Source organism: Sorex fumeus, unplaced genomic scaffold (assembly GCF_029834395.1).
Source record: "Sorex fumeus unplaced genomic scaffold, SorFum_2.1 ptg000043l, whole genome shotgun sequence".
NCBI lineage: Eukaryota > Metazoa > Chordata > Mammalia > Eulipotyphla > Soricidae > Sorex > Sorex fumeus.
In genome coordinates this window covers 25,161,146-25,182,296 of record NW_026606100.1, presented here as the reverse complement: position 1 = coordinate 25,182,296, position 21,151 = coordinate 25,161,146, and the positions used below count along the sequence as shown (strand labels likewise).

Genomic DNA, 21,151 nt, shown 5'->3' with positions numbered 1-21,151 from the left:
TTACCCCCTCCTTCCTTCGGGAGGGGGGAGGGGCTGATGGCAGCCTGTGAGAAGGAAGGACTTCCTCATGCTCCCTATGTGTTCAGAGAGTTACCTCAGTCTGCTCTGACTAACCCTGCAGCTGCGGTTTGGCTCACTGTGGCTTGGTTTTGTGTGAGATGCACTTTGTTTCCATAACCTATGATGCTCTGCCAGTGCTCAGCTGTCAGCTCTTTGTTCTGTCTCATGTTTGTGTGGTACTGTGGACACTGTTCACTGACGAGCAAGCACATTTTGGTACTGGGACAAACAGACTATGCCGTACCAAGCACTGCAGTCCTGACAGATAAGGCCCTGCCAGGGGCATGCTGGGTCTTTAGGTGACTTTCCATGTATTCTCTGGGCCAGCGTCAGTAATTCCAGGATCTTGATCAAGATGACCTCAGGGTGTTTTGAGGACTGACTAATGGTTGGGGAGTTATTGTGGTGCTTATATCATGATTCCCATTTTGACTGCTGTTCAGTAACCCCCCAAAAGTTAAAGATTTTGGACAGCTTCTCCAAGTAAATAGCTAGGTCTGGATGCCTCTCTTACTGATTATTTGGGAATTACTTCCTCTCTCTGAACTTCAGTTCAGAAGTGGGTGAAAGGATTCCCCAAAGCAGTGTGCCTGAGTGCTTAGCACAGGATCTAGAAACAAAACATCGACACTTTGTAGATAGAAGCTGTGGAGCTCCCATCTTGGGTGCTGTAGAGCCACTTCTGGAGTAGAGAACATTCTAGAATGCCCCCAAACCATTTATTGTCTAATAACCATAGTAAGGCTGGGCGATAGCACAGCGGTAGGGCGTTTGCCTTGCACGCAGCGGGCCCAGCTGACCCGGATTCAATTCCTCTGCCCCTCTCGGAAAGCCCAGCAAGTTACTGAGAGTCTCTCGCCTGCACAGCAAAGCCTGACAAGCTCCCTGTGATGTATTTGATATGCCAAACACATATTCAATATGTCTCACAATGAAGACTTTACTGGGCCCGCTCGAGCAAATCAATGAACAACGGGAGGACAGTGCTACAGACAGTGCTACCCATAGTAGACTGTGCTTGAGGCCAAGTGGATGCTCTCTGAGGCCCACTGAGGCCAAGTGGATGCTCACGAGAACTGTTTGCTTGCTTGGGGAGTATTAGTATTGTCCAGGAGGAGCAGGGTTCTTGGTTCAGGTGTTAGATCTGAGGAGGGTTGGAAGCAAAGGATAGGCTAAGTTCTGGCCTCTTAAGGTGATTCAGAACTCATTTATGTTTATGTTTATAAGCATAAAGCTATATTTATTCACTCAACAAATGTTTCAAGGCCTGTATGTACCAGATTCTGTGCAAAATACAAGGGTCGTCATCTTCATGCTCTTTAGGAATTTCAGTTCCACAGAGACAGGCAGACAACAGAGTCACAGGGCAGACTTGGAGGTTTGGAGGGTACAGGAGCACAGAGGACAGTTACCGGACCTCTAAGGCCAGAGACTGAAAATGGTGGACTCTTTGCTGCAGAAAGTGGCAGTATAGAACAGTGGTAAATGATCAGGCTAGCAAGTGACATTGAGTCACAGTGTCTATGTATCAAGTAGGAGTAAAAGTAGTCCCTCCCTTCAGGGCTGTCACAAAGATTCCATGTGGTAATGCACATACTGTGGTGCCTTTCATGCGGAGAAAGTCCGTAAGTGGGTTCTTGCTATGGGTTCATGGGAGAATTTCAATACCTGGGGAGGGCTTTGCCCAGCCCTGGAGCTGATGCCCTTGGAATGTGTTCTGTGAAGAAGAAAAGGAAGTATCCAGTTAAGGAGAGAATGGTTCATTGGGGGAATGGTAGCAGCAAAGTAGTTGGTTGAGAAGAATTCAAAGTCTGTGCCACAAGAACAATTCTGTACATGTTTCAAGTGGAACATGGGGCCTGGAACCCTGGTTACTGTCAGCAGTGAGTCATCCCGGTGACCAGCTTCCAGGCCTTGCGTGGACAGGAAGTGCATATGGTGCCAGACCTATGAGTGAGGCGAGTTTATACATCCCCTTCCTAACAGAGGAGAGGAGGTGGGGAGCTGGCAACATGGAACTCAACAAACTTGCTGAAAATTCATTTTCCTTGCGTGATGGGCATAGAACCTCAAGTATGCAACTTCCTGTCCCCTCCCTTCCTCTTGCTCTTCTAGCACAGCCACTTCTGCGTGGCTGTGCTTGGGCTGTGGGTCTTGGCCCGGCTCCCTGTCGAGAGCCAAAGACTTGGGGAGAAAGGACTCCGGCCTACTCCTTCCCCCTCCCAATCACTTCCTTCTCCCTTTATGCAGCTGGAAGCAGGAGTCTGCAGCTTTGGAAATGGAGGTCCTCCCAAGAAACATTCTACCTGTCAGGGGCCTCTTTAAGAGCTAGAAATGGAAAGGCAATCAGAAAGTCACAAGCTCAGGCTGGGTCACTTACCAGATTAAATGCATTCCAGGCTTGTTATCAGGAAGTTACCAACTAGTATTTTCCTGGTTGTGGGAATATTAGTTAGTTCTAATTGTTGGGACACTTACTTGACTCTAAGAAGTGGAGGGGATTTTACCTGGGATCCATATATGAAAAGACGTTCTGAAATGTCCCGATCATTTTCTCTCTTATTCAAGCATTTAGGACATTCTAAATGTTTAGGAGGGGAGGAGAGTGCTGAGCATCATCAGGGGTTCCCATTGCCTTCAGTTCCCATTGCCTTCCATGCCCTCCTCACTGGCATGGAAGCCTCATACAATCTGACCATATAGATGGCAGCCAGCCTCACCTTCCAATGCATCCCCTGCTCATCACCTGGGTACCTGCCACTTGTCTTTCTCCTAGCCACTTGGATGTCCCTTCTTCCAGAAAATATTTCCTGACTACCTCCCCTACCTTCGAGACAGGATTAAGTGCTCTAACTTTGTACTTCCACAACTCCTGCCCCTGACCTGCATAGCCCTTCTCGGCTGTGCCCTGTTCATCTTTTTGATCGCCCATGTCACCACTAGAGGATTAGTGTCACAAGTCTGCATCCATGGCACAGGATATCTGAAAGGCATTCAGTAAATATTTGTTGAATGAAAGAAAAGATGAAAAATGACTGATCCTATCTAAAGGGCCGTTGATCCCACTGAGGGAATAAGACATGTTTTGGAACTCTTTTCATTGATTGAGATTCTGTGATTTATAGTACTGTTAATCTTTGATGATAGTTTCCTGTGTACGGAATTCCAACACCGCAACCATCACTGGTTACATGTGATTTTAAGACCCACAATGGAGAGTCATACACAGTTCATTCTAAAAGTTTGGTATAGGGGCAAGTAATAAGTTTCAGGAGCGGGGTTGGAAGGTGAGAAAAGGTGACACTTGATTTGGGGGGAAAGAATAGAGAGATTTAGCTAAGTACTAGCATGGAGGGAAAGGGCAGCATTCAAGGAGGCTAAGCCTTCAGCAAAGGCCCAGAAAAAGAAAGGGGGGGGGGGGGAGGGGCAAGGGCTTAGTTGCAGAGGGTATAAGATGGATGGGAAGGAGGAGTCTGGGGCAGCAGCTGGGAGCAGAGCTGTGGAGTTTGGTGCTGCAGTTATTTATTAGCACCTGCTACCACCTAGTCTTCTTCCCCAGCTATCTTCCTTAGCTGACCTTACTTGACTTACTTGTCAAACTTCCCTGCTTGGGGCTAAGTCCCTGCTTTGCTCCTTTCCTCCCATTAGTCACCTGTTCCGGGCCCACCCCAGTCCCCTTTACCCACAACTCTGCAGACCTGCAAACAAGCACTTCCTTTGTGAAACATCTGACTTTTCACTCCTTTGTGAATTCCCAAACTGCTCCCGCATTCGGTTGGTTTGGTACGTGTGTTCTCTGAACAAGCAGGTGAGTGAGGTGCAGAGTTGGCGTCTGGGTGAACTGGGTTTGAGTCGGAAGAGCTGTGTTAGAAGTAGCCAGACCGGGCTTCCACTCCCAGCTCTGTTATTTGCCTGCCGGAGGTTCTTTCATCCGGTTCACGTAGTCCCTCTTTCTGGCAGCTTCCCTGTCATTGACAAAAGATCCAGACAAGAAGAGAATTGAAGTTCTTTATAGCTTTCATATTCTATGGTTAGATATAAATCCTGTTGGGATTTCAATAGAAAAAAGAAAGAAGAACAACTACAAAATTTTAAATAGATGGTATATTTTACACCTGCAAACCTTCACAGTTGAAAAGTGAAAGCTTTTCCTTTTGTTTGTTGTTTTAAGAGACAGCTTAACTAATTGAACAAAAATATACAAAGGTATATAAAATGTGTTAGAACTTCAGAGTTACCTGCCAGGTTCTTGGGTTTTATTTTGTTGCACATCATTTTGATTGAGAAAGTTGAGAATGACAGATCAAGAAAGAAAAAGAGGTGGCCATTTCGGAAATCTCCCATCATTTGCATTGCCACATATTTACTTAACTTCCCCAAGATAGAAGCTCCGAGTGTCAACTCGTGCACAGACTTGGTTTTTAAGGTGTTCCTACAGTTGTGAGAGAGCCTTATAGAATTTCCAAATTTAAAAGAAACTTTGGGGTTCATCTATGAGTGAATCACAACTTTTTTTTCTCGGTTGCAGAACCTTTGAGAATCTGAAGTTGGCCAAGTATGCTAGGCCAGTAAGTTTGAGGAAGAAAGTGGGACGCACTTATCATTTTCATAAAGTTTCAAGAAGTTCACACCTGAGTCCATTCAAGAGCTGCCCTGATACCCAGACTAAGAACTCCTAATCTCTTTGACTTTTCAGAAGAATTGGGAGAAAGGAAGTCTGGAAAAAAGGGACAGAATTTGTGATGACAGTTTGGGTTCCAAAGGTTAGAACCCAAACAGTACAAATCAAGTGCATGAAATTTGACGTGAAATTGTTCTAGAAATTTCTGTGTCCTCAAATTCACTATCTGAGAAACACAAGAACAGACTTCTGCCTTAAAGAAAGGAGGGGAGGGAAAGCTACTCAGCTGGTGACAGGAGGATGTGCTTCGGTGACTTCCCAGGGATTGCCCCTCACTTAGTGGAAACTAGGTTAGTTCCCAGAATGATAAGAACAAAGGCTTAGGCCTGGGAATCAGACATAGAGAGGAAAACATGTGATACAACTTGCAAGAACCAGAAGGAAATTTTAAATGTTAAGCTATCCAGCTAAACATGGGAAATGTTTTCCTTTGACTCATACGGAAGGGAAATCTCTAAATAAACACCAGGGGTGTTTAACTATTTATGGGATGGGAAGAGACATTGTCTACAGTTCTTAAAAAAATCTTTATAACCAGCAGGTATGCTTTCACCACCTATAGTAGGGGATAGAAGGCCCAAGTTGAAATGTTCACCCCTGTAATGGTGTTTAGAGAAATTATCAAGATCACTAGAAGTCCCAGGGCAGCTGCAGAGTGCTGGGCACGTTCAGCCTGACATCTGGCATCTCTAACTGCTCTGAGGGCTCCTCCGGCTGAGCACAGACCCACAGGAGCAGATCATAATTATTGAGTTAATGGAGAGATTAAATTAGATGTAGCTGGAACTCATTAAATACCTATGTGGGGCCGGAGTGATAGTCCAGTGAGCCGGGCACTTGTCTTGCATTCTGTTGATCCAGATTTGTTCCCCGGCATCCCATATGGTCCCCCAAGCTCTACAGGGAGTGAACTCTGAGCACAGAGCCAGGAATAAGCCCTAAGTACTGCCAGGTGTCACTCAAATAAACAAAATAAAAATACCTGATGCATGATACAGAGGAAATAGGGTAAAGTAGTTGGCCTGTTCCTGCCTACTTACTCTTCCTTAACAGAGGAAAGTGGGGGGTGACATCAGGAGAACAAAGTAGAAAATAGGGAAATCATTTTACTGTGGGCTACACAAATCCAGAACATAAAAACTGTGGAATTTATATTCTATACCCGAATATTTCTCCTTACTCCCTCCCACCTTGAGTACAAAGCACCCTCTTGGAAGGCTTTTGATTTCTTGAATGCACATTTGCCATTCCCCCTCTGATGGTTTCAGGAAAGAAACAGAAGGCCACATTACAGATTCAGGTAAGAAGATGTTTAAAGTTTTATATTTACATAAAGAACGCTGGATGTTTAAGTTCTATGTTGTAATTTGATTCAAAGAACAAAACAGCTGTTACAGCATCAAATGCAAGGAGATCAAGTCTAGGATAGTAAATGGTTGACCTAATTGGTTATAATTAGCCTGCATTTAATCTTTCTCAGTAAATCCTAGAGAACTCAGTGGAAGCAGAGACTATTTTGAGCATGCTGTGGTAGTTTTAAGAGTTAAAACTCCCTGCTGTTTTAAGAGTTCATCCACGTCTAAAACTCCCTGTCAAAAGCTAACCTCCATCTACATTTGCAGTCAAAAGCCCTCCTCCCACCCACTCTCCAGGGGGCAGTGTGGGCAGAGCTGCCCCACTTTAGCCCATTAGCCCTCATCCAGAATTTATCCTTGACTCATGCTAACGGCATTCACAGAGTCATAAAAGACCTTTATATGGAGTGCATTGAAGAACTTTATATGAAGTCCAATGAAGTTAACCACTGATGTCGGAGAGATAGTACAGTGGGTAGGGCATTTGCCATGCATGCCCAAGTTTGAGCCCTGGCACTCCATATGATCTCCTGAGCACCACCAGAAGTAATTCCTCAGTGCAGAGCTAGAAGTAACCCCTGAGCACCACCACGTGTGGTCCGAAGCCATACATTAGTGTCAGAGCTAACCACACCCCAACCAATGTCCCCTGAGAGGTCAGTATAAGTCACCAGAAAGGTGGGCTGAAGTTTCAGAAGTTGAGGTGCTTCGGGGTGTGAGATAAGTCTTCGACCTCTTGGACTAGTTAGGGGAGCAGAAGAGACTCCTAATATTTCTGTAGGAACCAGTCACCCTGAGGTTGAGTTCATCCACGTCTTTGTCTCCAGGGCTTCCTGCTGTTCTTTAGCCCAGGGACAGTTTATTTTGGGTTTCTTTGGCTCACAACCAAAGAGGATGCTTAGTAACCCCAGCAGTCGTACCAGGTGCTTTGTGGATCCAGAGGGATTAATAGGGCCCCTGGGAATGCAGGATCAGGTATCTGAGGGACTTGTGTGAACTGAAGAACTGAGGCAGCCACTCAGGAAGACGGGATTCCTCACCGCAGAGAGCAAAGAGCGAAGGAAGGCTTCTGGAGTAGTGTCCACAAAGATGGGCAAACGCAGTCTCTTGATCGAATGTCGTCTGCATGCTGAGGAGGTTGGTCATTATTTTCCTGAACATGAATCTGGAATGCATCTCCAAGAGTCCAAAATGTACCACACATGAGATAATACTCTCTTTATTCTTAACCTTGGATGAGGTCCTGACAAGATCTTGTGCCCACTTTTAAGTTTACATGAGGACAGATACTAAAGGCCTGGGGAGGGCTAAGAGCAACCGTGTCAGTTAGAAGTAGAGAGCAATGGGGGGGTGGGAGGGATACTGGGATCCGTGGTGGTGGGAAATGGGCACTGGTGGAGGGATGGGTATTTGATCATTGTATAATTGAAACCCAAGCACAAAAAATTGTAAGTCTACAACTGTACCTCATGATGTCTCACTAATTAAAAAAAAAAAAGAGAGAGCAATTTCAGATTTTCCCGGGATAAAATAGCCCAGGTACATTTAATTTTAATAATATATTATAGAACCAAAGTATCTAAAATAATATTTAAATGTACAATCAAAGATCAGAGCAGGAAAAGTTCTTGCCTTGCTCGTGGCCACCCCAGATTTAATACCAAGTACCCCATACCATCCTATGAGCAACACCAGGAGTGATCCCTGAGTACTGTAAAGCCAGGATCTAGCCAACATTTTGGGTGTAGCCCAGCACCACCCCCAAAATTTAAATAAGAAAAACTTTAATATATGCAAATTAATATGAAAATGGAATTTTATGTGTTACACTTACAGCTTGTTCTTTCAGGCTGTATCTCCAGTGCTCGTTCATGAGACGGAGGGCTACTGGCTACTGTATTGGGCACCGTAGGAAGAAGGAGAGAGAGAGAGAGAGCCCAGAGCTGTGTATAGTTAGAAAGTGAGGCTAAAGAAAGGAAAACTTATGTCAAGAGGGAAAACAAGAGTTTAAAGTGATGGGCAGATACCTGTGATAGAAATAAATCATTATCTTCACTGAGGATCTGCCTGTGAGACACACACACACACACACACACACACACACACACACACCTTTGAACCTATATGAGGTTCAGATCTGAAAAATGAATTTCTAACAAGGAGAAGTTGAATCTTAGTTAATAGTATCAGTGTTTATCTTTCCTTCTTCATGGCTTCCACAGATGCTAAGAAACTGTGGGTCTTTCCTACCTGAGTTTATTCAGATGGGACCGCTAGGATGATGATTACCCTACAATTTAGATGGGATCTGGGAGCAAGGAAGGTAGTAGTTGGAATATCAGAATCCCTGCCACGACTGTGAATCCTTGAGTTGGTGATCAGACAGTATTTATTACTGCACACTGTAGTGCACTCACATGCTCATGTGTGTGCAATCAAACCCAGGACCTACCACTAACCAACATCCCGAGCCATACCTCACTTTTTACCTGAAAGACAAAATATTCAGGAATAGAAATGACCGTGCTTATTTGCAGGATAGGCAGGGTTGGGAGCTGTCATTGTGATCCCAGCTCTGTCATGACATGAGGTAGTCTGTGATGATCACACACTCCAGGTTGTGGGCTTTACCACCTTGCACGAGACTTCAGACCTTCCTGAGCTTCAGTTGCTTTCTCTGCTTCCCCCAAGTCAGGGAGTTAATGTGAAAGTCATATGTCATGGGATCTGTATGTACTTTCAAAGCAGTTTTTTTGTTGTTGTTGTTTTTGCCTTTTTTTAAGTGCTTCATTGAAGAGATAAAAGTAAACCAGCAGGTCCTTCTTACTGTACTGCATTCTTCAAATCCATTTTAAGTACCAAATATTTATTAAATGTCCATTAGCCTGGGGAATCTCAATTGGGAATTAAATTGGCTGAAAGACACTTAAGAAAGGGATTTATGGAAGCTGTATTGGTAGTGTCAAGTTCTTTTTTCTATACTGCATTTGACTGGAGAGTTTGGAAATATTCTGGCTCTTTTTAAATAAGAATTTGTGTATTCGTGAGATGTCACCAAGATCAGCCAGCCAGGGAACCTCAGAATCAGATAACTAAAGAGCGCTAGGCTGCAGATCAATAGTGTGAACATTGCCAAAAAGAGGTGCTGTCTTTGAACACGCAACAGATGTGCTAAGTCAGAACCCGCTTTTTCGTAGGATCCTGAGTGACCCCTGTATGGGTGGAAATTTGAGAAGCATGGCTCACCAATATCCCATTGAGAAATAATTCAACCTCCAATGCGTGAAATAAGTTATGTTCTTCTGCTACGTAGTAAGCACTTGGAAAATATCATTGCTTCTCTTGGATATGCAGAAGCCCTGAGACTGGGACCTGAGTGGGGTTATATAAGGTTAGCTACCACGCTTGTGGCAAAGACGGGCAGGTCTCAAGACATCTTAAGAGCATGAAATCAACCCTCTCAGCCCTCTTTTGCCCAGCAGGTCTGATTTAAGTGATTGCTGCCTGTTAAGGGGCTGGAAAGCTTGAAGAGATTTCCTGAAACTGTGAAAGTGTTGAAGTGACATACGAGTTGGCGGTTGGTCCCGCAGGAGGGCGTGGCAGGAAGGCAGTGGAGCAGCCTGGTAACTTTCTTTCTCCCTAGCAGTGTCACCCAGTGAGGGAGGCACACAGCCACTGTAATTCTGAGTTTTAAAAGAAAATAAGATGCTCTGCCCACCCGATCACATCTCCAGGGCCTCTGTAGGGCTCATTGGAGGGAAAGTTAGCAAGTACATTGCTAAGGTAGGGAATAGTCTGAGATGGAAAGAGAAAGTCTGTTGGGGCCATGAGCTGAATCCAGGAGACAAGACAGATGTTGGTCTGCTGTGTGTCCTCAGGAGAGATCCTCACCCTCTCTGAGCCTCTCTATAAAACAAGTGGGTCAGCTGCAGAACAGTTCTGATAGCCTTTTTAAAAGACCAGGGACAGGGAGGGGAGGCAGGAGGATGCTGTGGCTTGTGGCTACTATGACAGGTTATGCGGGAGATTTCTCTTAGGGCGGCTCCTTAAATACTTCGTTTGCTGGGAGACTGGAGCAATAGTACAGCAGGTAGGGGAAGGGCATGTTCTTTGCATGTGGCTGACCCAGGTTCAATCCTCAGAACCCCAGGTGGTCCCCCACGCCTCCAGGAGTGATCCTTGAGCACAGAGCTAGGAGTAAGCCCTGTGTATCACTGGATGTGGCTCAGACACAAAATTTAGTTTGGGAGGTTTCTAGGGCTTGGAATTGAATTCTCTGGGGTGGGGTGAGGTAGGGTGGGGTGGGGTGGGCTGGGGGAGTTCTTAGTGATTGCAAACAATCTTCTAGTAAAGGGTTCGCCTTCCTGGCCCTCCTGTGGGAGCCCCACTGCAGAGACGGCTCTCCTGCTCTCTGTGGTACCTGTGTGCTGGTGTCAGCTTGTGTTCCTGAGTGGGGGGAGTGAAGTCATGGCTTCATCTCTCTCACTGACTCGGGATGCACATACTTATTTCTGGAAGCACATTCTGCTCTGTTATGAGCTACCTGAACTCATACCAGGCTGGGGAGTGATAGGTGCAGATTTTTCTGGGGGATCAGTTGTATTTGATACTTCAGATATTACCAAGGAACTTTCAAAAGCCTATTTTTCTGTTTGGTTTTATTTTTATTCATCCTCAGATAAGGCACACCTGATAGTTTCTGGAGCCTTCTTTGCCAGAGGAGGTTCTTTTTCCGCATGATAACCAAAACTGGCTTTTGGTACAGTAGCCCTCCTGTCCATGCGGGCTGGCGAAGAGCCGGGAGACCAAGCGGTTTGTGTGATGGGAGAGGGCTGTAGGCTCCTGTAGATAGCTTCTCTGTGTCTTTCCTCTGCCAATCTGGGGTCCCCATGTTACTCATTCTCAACTCACTGGGCCATTTCATTGCCTGGATGCTTGCTTCTAACGCTGTACATTGCATTTTCTCCTGTGCTCCCACCATGTTGTCATGGAAACTCAGTGGCCGAAGGCCCCGAGTATCCGGTGTCATCGAGTATGCTGGTGTGGTATGTGTATTTGCTCATGCTTTTATTTTGAATCCGTTCCAATGTGACATCTGCTAAAAATGTCTCCCTTATGATTTGCTTGATGATCACAGCCTTCTCATCATTCATTGAGAGCAGGACCTGATCTCACAGAATCTGAAAAGAGCTATGTGGTAAGATGCCTGTTGAATACAACTGCAGCTTTAAAGACAATCTCTCCTGAATTCTAAGGTCTAGACTGGAGGAATGGCTGGTTAATTCACAGAGCCATTGTTTACAGGAATTACCTGGCTGTTGGAGTGGAGCGAGATGTTAGGACTCCCACGCCTTCAAAAAAAAAATTTAAAAAGCAGAGAACTTTAGAGACAATACCTCTACTCTGCCTGAACGTGGGATTAAATTAATGTATTAGTGCATGATTGGGGGTACATATTTGCATTTCTGTCCTGGAGTTATTTGTAACATTTATTCACTAATTTCAGGCCTTTAAACTGATGCCCTTTCTAAAACAAAATATTCATACTAAATTCCAAATTCTTCCTTATCTCACCTGTTTTTCCATGCTTACGCCTGGATCCCTCCTGCACTCCACTACTGGAATATCTATTTTTTTAACCTGGATCTTCAACTCTGTTGTTTCCCTGGACTTATGTGCTTCGTCTGGAATGTTACATCTCTTCCTCTCTCTGTCTTTTTTTTTTGTCCCCATGTTGACTTTTATGGGGGTTTCTGGATATCTCGGGGCCACCTCACAGGAAGCAGTATGCAATGAGATCATAAACATTGCCGAAAAATCTGTTCATTACTGCAGCACTGTTTCTCACCCCCTTGACTTTCATCACAAAGTATCCCCTTCTGACAATAAACCATCTTTAATCATTTCTCAGCAACCTCAAGCCCAGCAGCGAAGAGTCACCCCAGACAGGAATCAAACCTCACAAGATTTGTAAGTACTTTGGGCATACTTTCATTCTCACATACTTGGTAAACAATTGGACTTAAGAATGTGGGTTGTTAACTGAGGGGAAGGAACAAACAGCTTCCCCAAGGGTTGCTGGTTCAGACTATGTTTCCTGTTAGCCAACATAACTACAGGTGGCTTGTAAATAAAAAGACGTTGCAGGCTCTTGGAACAGAGGTATGGGTAAAGAAGTATTTGCTGGAGGGTGGGTCCACATGCAAAGACTTAAACTGGAAAGGAGGGACATTAAAGTATGAACAGGTAGAAGAAAGCCTTATGCTAAGTCGGGTGCCTGGAGTATCAGAGGGTATGAAGGAAGAACTCAGTGAAACAGGATGCTGAGCCTAGCAAGGGTTCCATCCAAAATGAACATTGGTGGTAGGGGACAGTGTCCAGGCAGCAACAGTAATGCAGCATTCTCCAGCCAATCTGCACAGTCTGGGCAGAGAACAGAGGAGATGTCAGGAGTTGTCTCCCAGAGTGAAGCAGGCATGGGACATTAAGGGGAGAAGGCATTCTAAAGAGACCAGTTTGGGCAGCAGACGGCAGACAAATACTGTGATATCAGAATTATATTAGTTTGCCAACTGACAATCTGTCTGCCTCTTAATAGAGCCTTTTCTTCTAACAGGCATACCCAAGTACCAAAGTACCAAAACATTGGGCTAAATATGTAAATGTAATCACTCCTTGGGTTTTAGCTGTGGAAAATGAATCTCTTGTTTCTGTAAACTGACTCTGTTTTCTTATTTCCATTCTCTTATCCACACTCTGAATTCACTGGCATCTTTTAGAAATAGTAGATGAATGGCACATAGGCAAAGTTTTGCTTGCTACTGTTTTAAAATATTGACTAAACTGAGGCTGGAGAGATAGTACAGTGGGTAGGCCGTTTGCCTTGCACTTTGAACCAGATTTGATCCCTGGCATCCTATAGGGTCTCTGAAACTCACCAGGAATAAATTCCTGAGCACAGAGGCAGAAATAACCCCTGAACATTGCCAGGTGTGGCCCAAAAGCCTAAAAAATTAGATAAATAAATTAAAAATACTGACTAAACAGAATTAGGAATTTGGTGCATAGTTGACGTTTCTTAAGTACTTGTCAGAGACATAAATAAAAGCAAAGCTTTGCCTTGTAGCCTAAGCAAATATCCAATTTCACAAGTAGTTCCAACTTTCTCAGCAACTATTGTTAGAACAGAATGTAGTCCAAATTGCCTCAGACTAGCAAGTAAATAAAATTCTTAATCCCAAAAATCAAAATGCTTTCAGGAGTCTTTGAAAAAATGATGTCCATATTTTAAAAACAATTAATGAAATGTGTGTAGACATGTAAATAAACTCAAGATAGTTTTGCCAGTGAGGCGACAAAAACCTTTTCTGTCATTACCACGTGAAACTAAATAAAAGAACTCCTTTATGACTTGCTTCTTAGAAGTCCCCCAGTCATCTCAGGCTTAAATTGCTTCTTATATTTGAATATATCTCCCTAATGCTATTATTAAAGAAATCACTCATAAAATACCCTTTTTGTTTTGTTTTTGGATCACACTTGACAGTGCTCAGGGCTTATTCCTGGCTTTGTGCTCAGGTATCACTCCTGGCAATACTCAAAGGATTTTATGTGGTGACAGGGATGAAACACAGGTTGGCCAAATAAGGCAAGTGCACTATTCGCTGCTCTCTCTCTCTCTCTCTCTCTCTCTCTCTCTCTCTCACCACTTAGTAGGAAATACCACCTGATGCAGATTTAATTGAAATCGGTTTGTTAGACCAATTATTTAATCCTACCAGTGTTTGAGTCATTTAATTTTCATTTTTCTCATTTATAGATTTAGCTACCAAGCATTATATAGCTATATACCCCAGAACGATGATGAATTGGAACTCCGAGATGGAGATATTGTTGATGTCATGGAAAAATGTGATGATGGATGGTTTGTTGGTGAGTGAATTCCTCATGTTTTTCTTACTAGTTGTGTATTGAAGGACTAACTAGTAGTGATGAGCTACACAAAAAGCAGTGTTCCCTGCAGAGAAAGGAGAGCTTTCTCTATTCCTACACCATCCTTAGGAATGCTGGGCGAGCCGGTTTCTTGTTTCCTCTGAAGACAGGGTGGATCACACTAATTTGAACCTAAAAACAAACTGTGCCAACATGTACTGCATTGAATTCCATTTGAATTTCCATTGTGGATATATTTGGAATATTATTTCTAAAAACCATTATAAAACAGATAAAGAAAAAAATTGAGCCTTAAGTCTTTAGCATGAATCTCAAGTGTAAATATAGATATTCAAAAGTTCATATGTATGCCATATTTTTATCAAAGCACCTGCTTAATTAAAAAGGACACATATTTAAAATAAAGATAGGTGGTGGGAAAGGTCAGCATTTAGTGAGGTTATATCACAAAACGGACACTTGCTTTCCTCTCCGCAAATAGCCTCATTTCACAGATTCAAAACCTGAGTTCTGTAGAGGTTAAACAAATGGCCCAGTCACCTGGATAGCAAATAGAACCATTTGTATTGGAACTTAGGCCCTTTCTCCCTCCATTTAGGTTCTGGATGCATGGATATGATTTTAGGGCCATACACTCACTCCTTATGTCAGTTCCCCTCTCTATGCATAGCTTTACCTTTATCTTCTTTCCAAACACTAGCTCTTTCCTGATCTTTCTGAAAAAGTTTTGCTCAAGGAAAGTAATGGTAGGACTGAAGTAGTGAGAACAGCAATGCCTACACATAACTGGAGCCAGTTTGTCTCGCTTCCATCAGCCACCCTATTGCACCAGGTGCCTATGGCCTACTCTGCCTTGAGTTGTTCTGTTCAGATCTGAAAAGACAGCAACTCTGGTGCAGTCCAGTTTGGTAGAAACCTAATAGTTATTTAAAAAAAAAACACTTTATTTGTTTATTCATTTATTTATTTATTTTTGGGTCACACCCAGCAATGCACAGAGATTACTCCTGGCTCTGCACTGAGGAATTACTCCTGACGGAGCTCAGGGGACCATATGGGATGCTGGGAATCAAACCCGGCTTGGCCCTGTGCAAGGCAAATGCCCTACCCGCTGTGCTATCTCTCCAGCCCCAATAGTTCTTGTATGACATTTTACTTCTTCTTGAAGTCACATTGAGAACAGTAAAATAAAACCAGTGGCACTGATGTTAATAACATTGTATTAGACCTAAGACAGCAGTGATATTCTCATTTGACCGTGTAATCAACAAAAAAAAAAGTTGTCAGATATTTTGCATTCTTTTCCTAGTAAGTGTTCAAAATTCAATGTCCCCCCCCTTTCCCACCCCCACCCCCACACACAGTTACAGCATAGGTCAGTTTAGACTAATCATGTCTCAAGCTCTCAGGAGCCACATGTGGGCATGATCTACATAAGTACTGCTCTCACAAGTTTTAGTTTTAAACTCTTCCAGGAGTGGGGAGTGAGGCACTGAGTTTTTTGAAGGGACATCCCAGCAGCTAGGTAACAGAAATATTTTGGATTCCCCAAATACTTTTAAAAAATGCAGTCTAGTGCTGACACTGAGTAAAGAAACCCAGCAGAACTCATTTTTCTCATCTGTCAAGAAAGATGCTAGCCAACTATCAGGGCACATCTCACTTTCCCTGTGGCTTCTTTTACTGCCACCACTACACACACACACATACGCAAACACACACACACACACACACACACACACACACACAAAGATTCAGCTAGCTGTTTAAGCTGTCTCTAAGTTCTCGACACTCTATCAGCTTTGATGTTTCATTCCAGGCAACAACTTCAACCCACTGGTGGTGGCTATTTCAACTATCCTGTTCAGCAGGATTCTAAGCCACATTCAAGGGGGACAGGTGTAATGGTCAGCTTTCAGTGTGAGGGAATGATCAGGATGACAAACATATGTCTACCACTTCTCACCTGGACTTGAGAGAGAGAGAGAGAGAGAGAGAGAGCCCCAAGGCAAGGAAGGTCTTGGTTCCCCCCACCCCCACTTGTCAATAGTCCTATGTGCCTGACCCAGCAGGAACCCTAACAAAGTTGATAACAGACACAGGGAATCAGTGTGGGACTTAGGCATAGGCTTAGGAGAAGAATTTCTGTTTGATTTGTGGTCATTTCCAGTGGACACTTAGGAATCCTACAGTTTGGAAATTTTATATCCAAGATTTTAAGAGTTAGATTGAATAAATGTGTTGATTCCTCCAAAAATGAAAAGAAAAAAAAAGTAGTGGATAGGGCAATGGGCTTGGCTTCAGGAGATGGGTTTCAAGTCAGCTTCTGCTGCTTGTTAAGTGGCCAAACCACGGACCTGTCACATAAGATCTCTGAGTCTGGGCTTCCTCACTGAAAAATAGCAGTATGAGAAACGCCTGCTTTGCCTACCACCCAGCATTATTTTGCTGTCCAAAAGAGATAAGATAGTACTTTAGAACCATAAGCTACTCAATGAACTTCCGGGTGGTGGCTATCACATGGCTCTACATTCACATGGGCAAGTCTTCTCATTTTGTGTATGTGTGCTTTTTTTTTTTTTACAGGTACTTCAAGAAGGACAAGGCAATTTGGTACTTTTCCAGGCAACTATGTAAAGCCTTTGTATCTATAAGAAGACTGAAAAGCACAGAGATTATTTTTATTGGAGGATGAAACCCAATTCATGAACTGGTCTCTTTATTTAAACATTGAGTCAGTAAGAAAGCTAATGCAATGGATAAAGTGGAAAGCAAAAGAGAGGGACAGAGAAACATTGGGCCTGTCGAAGCTTACGGTGTATCAGACAGGGTTGAAATGTGTGTTGAACAAAAAGGAATGAGGCAAATCTTTATTTCCTTAGCTGCTTCTGGCGGCCTCTCCAACCTTCCCCATCCCTCCCCCTTCTTGGTTAATCTGACTTGCCAACCAGTCCAGTAGGAGCCAATAGGCCAGAAAGACCTCTTGCTGTCCAGATATGACCAGCTCCTGCTCAAAGAGGTCTTTTAGCCTGAACCCGCTCTTGCAGTGTCAGGCAGCTCCCCGCCTGTTCTCCTGTGACTTCACACACAGGCTCCCCCAGCTGCTTAGAGGCTGCTGATCCCGCAACACTGCAGGAACTCAGCCTGGACTTCTGAAGCCACCCCTGCGAATTACTCAAGACCAAGTCCCACACTGGACCTGCTGAGGAACCTGGGGTAATGGAGGTGAAGACTCCGTGCCCTCTGCACTCAACTCAAAGGGGGGTAGGCACACACATAGGTTTGCCCACAATAGCGAAGTGGCCAGGCAGAGAGATTTCCAAGTGCTTAAGTCAAGAATTTCCATAGTTGTTGCTAATTTAAAGTGCTGGGACTGGAACCCGGGGACTCATCCAAGCAAGGCAAGTGCTCTACCACTGAGCCATATTCACAGCCCAAGAAGCCCTATAGTTCTGAAGGTCACTTACACTGGGCAAGTTTCCCATGTCCCTGGCTTTTTCATACACAATCACCCTCAGGCAGCACCGTTTAGTATATCAGGGCACCATAGCTAACCTGTCTTTTTTGTTGGTTTCTGGCCGGGACAATTTGAGGTTGATAGGCCTTTTCTCACAGAGAAACTAAAGATGAGCATTGATGCATTTCCCAGATACTGGTGAACACCAGATCCCAGGAACACCAATGAGCAAGACAATCTCCATGCCTTGGAAGAGACTCACTGGGTCTCTGCTTTTACTCCCCAAAGAAGCTCAAGGACCTCGAAGAATGGAGTAACCCAGCCTGGGGTAGCTTTGGAGAGAAGCTGCAGGTGCTGGCACCCCTCCAAGTATTGAGATGGCAGTTCTGCCACTTCAGGAAGTTAGCCTTTGGTGGAGCACCCAGATCCAGGGAGGGGGATCCTTTCATATGAGGGCTGTGGACACCCAACTCCACTCAGCTCAAGGATGTTTGTTGACTTCTCTGTTCTGACAGAGATCAAGATAGAAATGAGTAGTTCCTGTCCGCTGGGAACTTAGAGGTGATGAGAGAGAGACTCCAAAATACCACATCAAGAGAGACTGTGATACGTGCTAAGAAGGGTGTGAGAGAGGAAGAGGTACATTTTCCCTGGAGGAATCCTAGAAAGTACTGCCCTATTTCTGTCTCTGTTAGCTCACTTTTGAACACCTACAGTCCTGGAAGAACCTTAGCCTGAGGGGTTCTGTGTAGCTGAAAATACTTGGAATTGTTGCCAGAGTCTTCAGACTGACCCTCCCCACAAATAGGAGTAGCAATTCTAGAGGGTAGGGTGTGGACAGGAAATCTGGGCGCAGAATTGCCCCCAGAACCATTGTCCCCAAGTGGGATGTCTTCACAGATGAGCAAAGTTTGGTCTTCAGTGTCTCTGCCTCAGTGTCTGTGTCTGCTTCCCCTGGTAGGATACCTCCAGCAACCTCCCCTTGTCACAGATAGCCACAGCAGCTGTGCTCTCTGCCTGTTCTCTCAGAAGCGTGCAGGACTGACACAAGGAATGTTACCTATTCCCAGAGACATTCTTGTTTCAACGAAGCCAGCGGGAGAAAGGCTGTGGCACTGCAGTTGGGAGAGAAGTACCAAGGGCCGCCTTGATGTCCCTTAGATCAGACTCAGTTGCTCTGGAGGGACCGTTGCAGCCTCCTGGACATAGCTTTTACTCTCCATGTTCCCTCTCCCAGGGGGAATCTAGCAGCAGCGTGGATGGCCATGCACTGTGCACAGCAGCATTTCACCCCTTTCCGAATGTCATCTTTGAGTTGGCTCATGTGATTCCTGGCCTGTTTTAGCCGCAAACCACTAACAACATGATCTTCTCTACTTTTTTTTTTTTTGAGGGGGCGCTTCTTGGTCAGGTCATTTTAAATGCCTCTTTGAATACAGCTAGAAAATAAAACCAATTTGTAAAGCCACATTTGCAAATGATGCCAGCCTCACGCATTTATATAGCTCCAAGAAACCCAGGTATGCCTCATCAATTTGACCGTCTTTAATAAAATCATGTTTAAAAATCGCATCAAACTTCAGCTTCCTCTATATGACAAAACATCAAAGGTTTCCAATTGCTCTTTTGTCTTCCGACATTTAGTATTATAAAATACCTATTTTTATGCTGAAATGTTTGTACAGGTTTATTAATAGCAAGTGCAACTAACTGGCAGCATGCCTTGCAGCACATTTTGATATATTAGCCATGCTTCTGGGTAAAGGCAAGCCTCAAACGACTTAGCTTTTGCAGTCTCTCTGGGGTCAGTAAAAGAAAAATATCATTTGCTTCAGAAGTGGGACTGTAAATATGTATATTTAACTTTGTATAGCCCATGTAACTACTTTGTATAGAAAAAAGAATTTTAAAAATTTGAACTGAAGGGGGTAAAATAAGGAAGTCATGAAGTTTTTTGCATTTTTATTTAAATGAAGGAATTCCAAATAAGTCACCTGCAGATCTGTGGCACAAAAATAACCATCGCAAAGTGTGAAAATACTCATTCTTTCTTGTAAGAGGTAACTCTTATCTCAGTTATAGTTTCTCTCTTTTTTTTAAATTTTAGTCCTATTTATCTGCAGTGGTTTTATGGACTATTGCTAAAAGAAGATTACAAGAATTATATCCTGACAGAAAACCATCATTATATATAACCAATTAATTTAAAGTATTTTGCCATTTAATGCTACACCAAGAGCATGTACTCTGCAGACACAGATTTTTCCATTCATTTATTTTTCTTTATTGCAGTGAATTGATTTGCTAGACATGTTAATTTACTACATTTGCTGTACATATTATTTAATAAACTTTATTCAGAACTGCGTGGCATAGGTTTGTTTTTACCATTCATTGTCTCCTCCCTTTACCAAGCTCCTCAGCTGGAAGTCGTCACCTCCACTTCTTGGACTCCCCTCCGTGGTCTGTGCTCAATCCTTTCTGCTCACTTCCTTTCTGCTCCCGCAAGACACCTCAGTTCTCACCTTTTTTCTCTGCTATAGCATGCCCTTCTCTGAGCTGATGACTCATTGACCTTTTCACCAGTTCATTCTATAGCAAGTCTTATTCTAATTACCAATAATACATCTTCCTTTAAACATGAGAGGGACATTAGAGAAGGTGTATTGTGGGTCTTGTTTTGCTCCACAACCTACATAGAGAAAAATCATGCAACACTTAGTCTTTCTAAGAAATCTGCTCAGAGTCTTCTAGTGCAATGCTGGTGAAAATGCAGCCTGCCCGAATTGTTCCTCCCCAGCCCAGTGTGCTGCCAAGGCAGTGACTGGAATCCAGGCTTCCCCAGCATTCCAAGACTGACCATCTCATTTGGATGTGACTTGCTGCATTCAGGGCAAGGGGTCTGTCCTGTAACAAAATCCCAACCCTCTGTGTTCTGTCCACTGATTCTTGCCACCTCTAGCTTCAAGCCCCCTGCTATGCTTTTGGGGTCACTCGGGACCATAACACATACACAGGGGGTGCCCTGCAGGGGTCTCACGGCCTCCTCACTGAGCCCTGTGTCACAGCACTCCATCCCACCCAACAAAATTCATCCACTGAACATTCCCAAGGTGTTTACAAACACCATCACATATGCCACCAGAGTCCACAGAACTGTCTCTCATCAGGATCATTGCAGTAACTTCCTCACTGGTCTCTACTTTCACCCTTGGCCTCCTTAGTGTTCATAAGAGGAAATAAAGTGATCGTGTTTTAAGGCTTGCCCCAGTTCTCTGGTGGTTGCTTAGTGGTACCAGAACCTCAAGTCCAAGTTCAGAGACATCCTGCCACCCCCTCTCCCTTCCCCACCTGGCTCTCTTATCCCAGACAAATTTCTCGCTGTTCCAGCTGCTCACTGGACTGTAGTCCAGTCTCTGCCTCTGTTTCCTCACCACCACACTAAACCGAGGATGAGGCTAAAGTAACAACAAAGTGAAAGAAAGCCCATAATCACTATCACTGAAATATAATCTCTTCAGATGTACCATATGTAATTTTCTTTTTGCACTTCTTATTTACACTTTTTAAAAAAATTTTTTAATAGTGAGACATCATAAGGTACAGTTGAAGACTTACTCATTTTTGTGTTTGGGTTTCAATTAT

The 21,151-nt window shown here is 43.9% G+C and overlaps 1 protein-coding gene across 48 annotated transcripts in view; it reads left to right on the top strand.

Annotated features, from left to right (window-relative positions):
• The window catches only part of SORBS1 (sorbin and SH3 domain containing 1), a 240,798-nt gene extending 220,919 nt beyond the window's left edge, over positions 1–19,879 (top strand). For 34 of the 48 annotated variants that reach the window (XM_056120898.1, XM_056120897.1, XM_056120908.1 and 31 more), the window contains 3 exons: positions 12,008–12,066; positions 13,916–14,028; positions 16,636–19,879. In XM_056120898.1, the coding sequence (XP_055976873.1) occupies positions 12,008–12,066; positions 13,916–14,028; positions 16,636–16,703 (240 nt within the window). In that variant the 3' untranslated portion in view covers positions 16,704–19,879. Of the gene's footprint in view, positions 1–11,233; positions 11,294–11,875; positions 12,067–13,642; positions 13,745–13,915; positions 14,029–16,635 lie in introns of all 48 variants that reach the window. The other 14 variants (XM_056120868.1, XM_056120863.1, XM_056120862.1 and 11 more) reach the window with 3 other exon arrangements.
• The last annotated feature ends 1,272 nt before the right edge of the window (positions 19,880–21,151 follow it).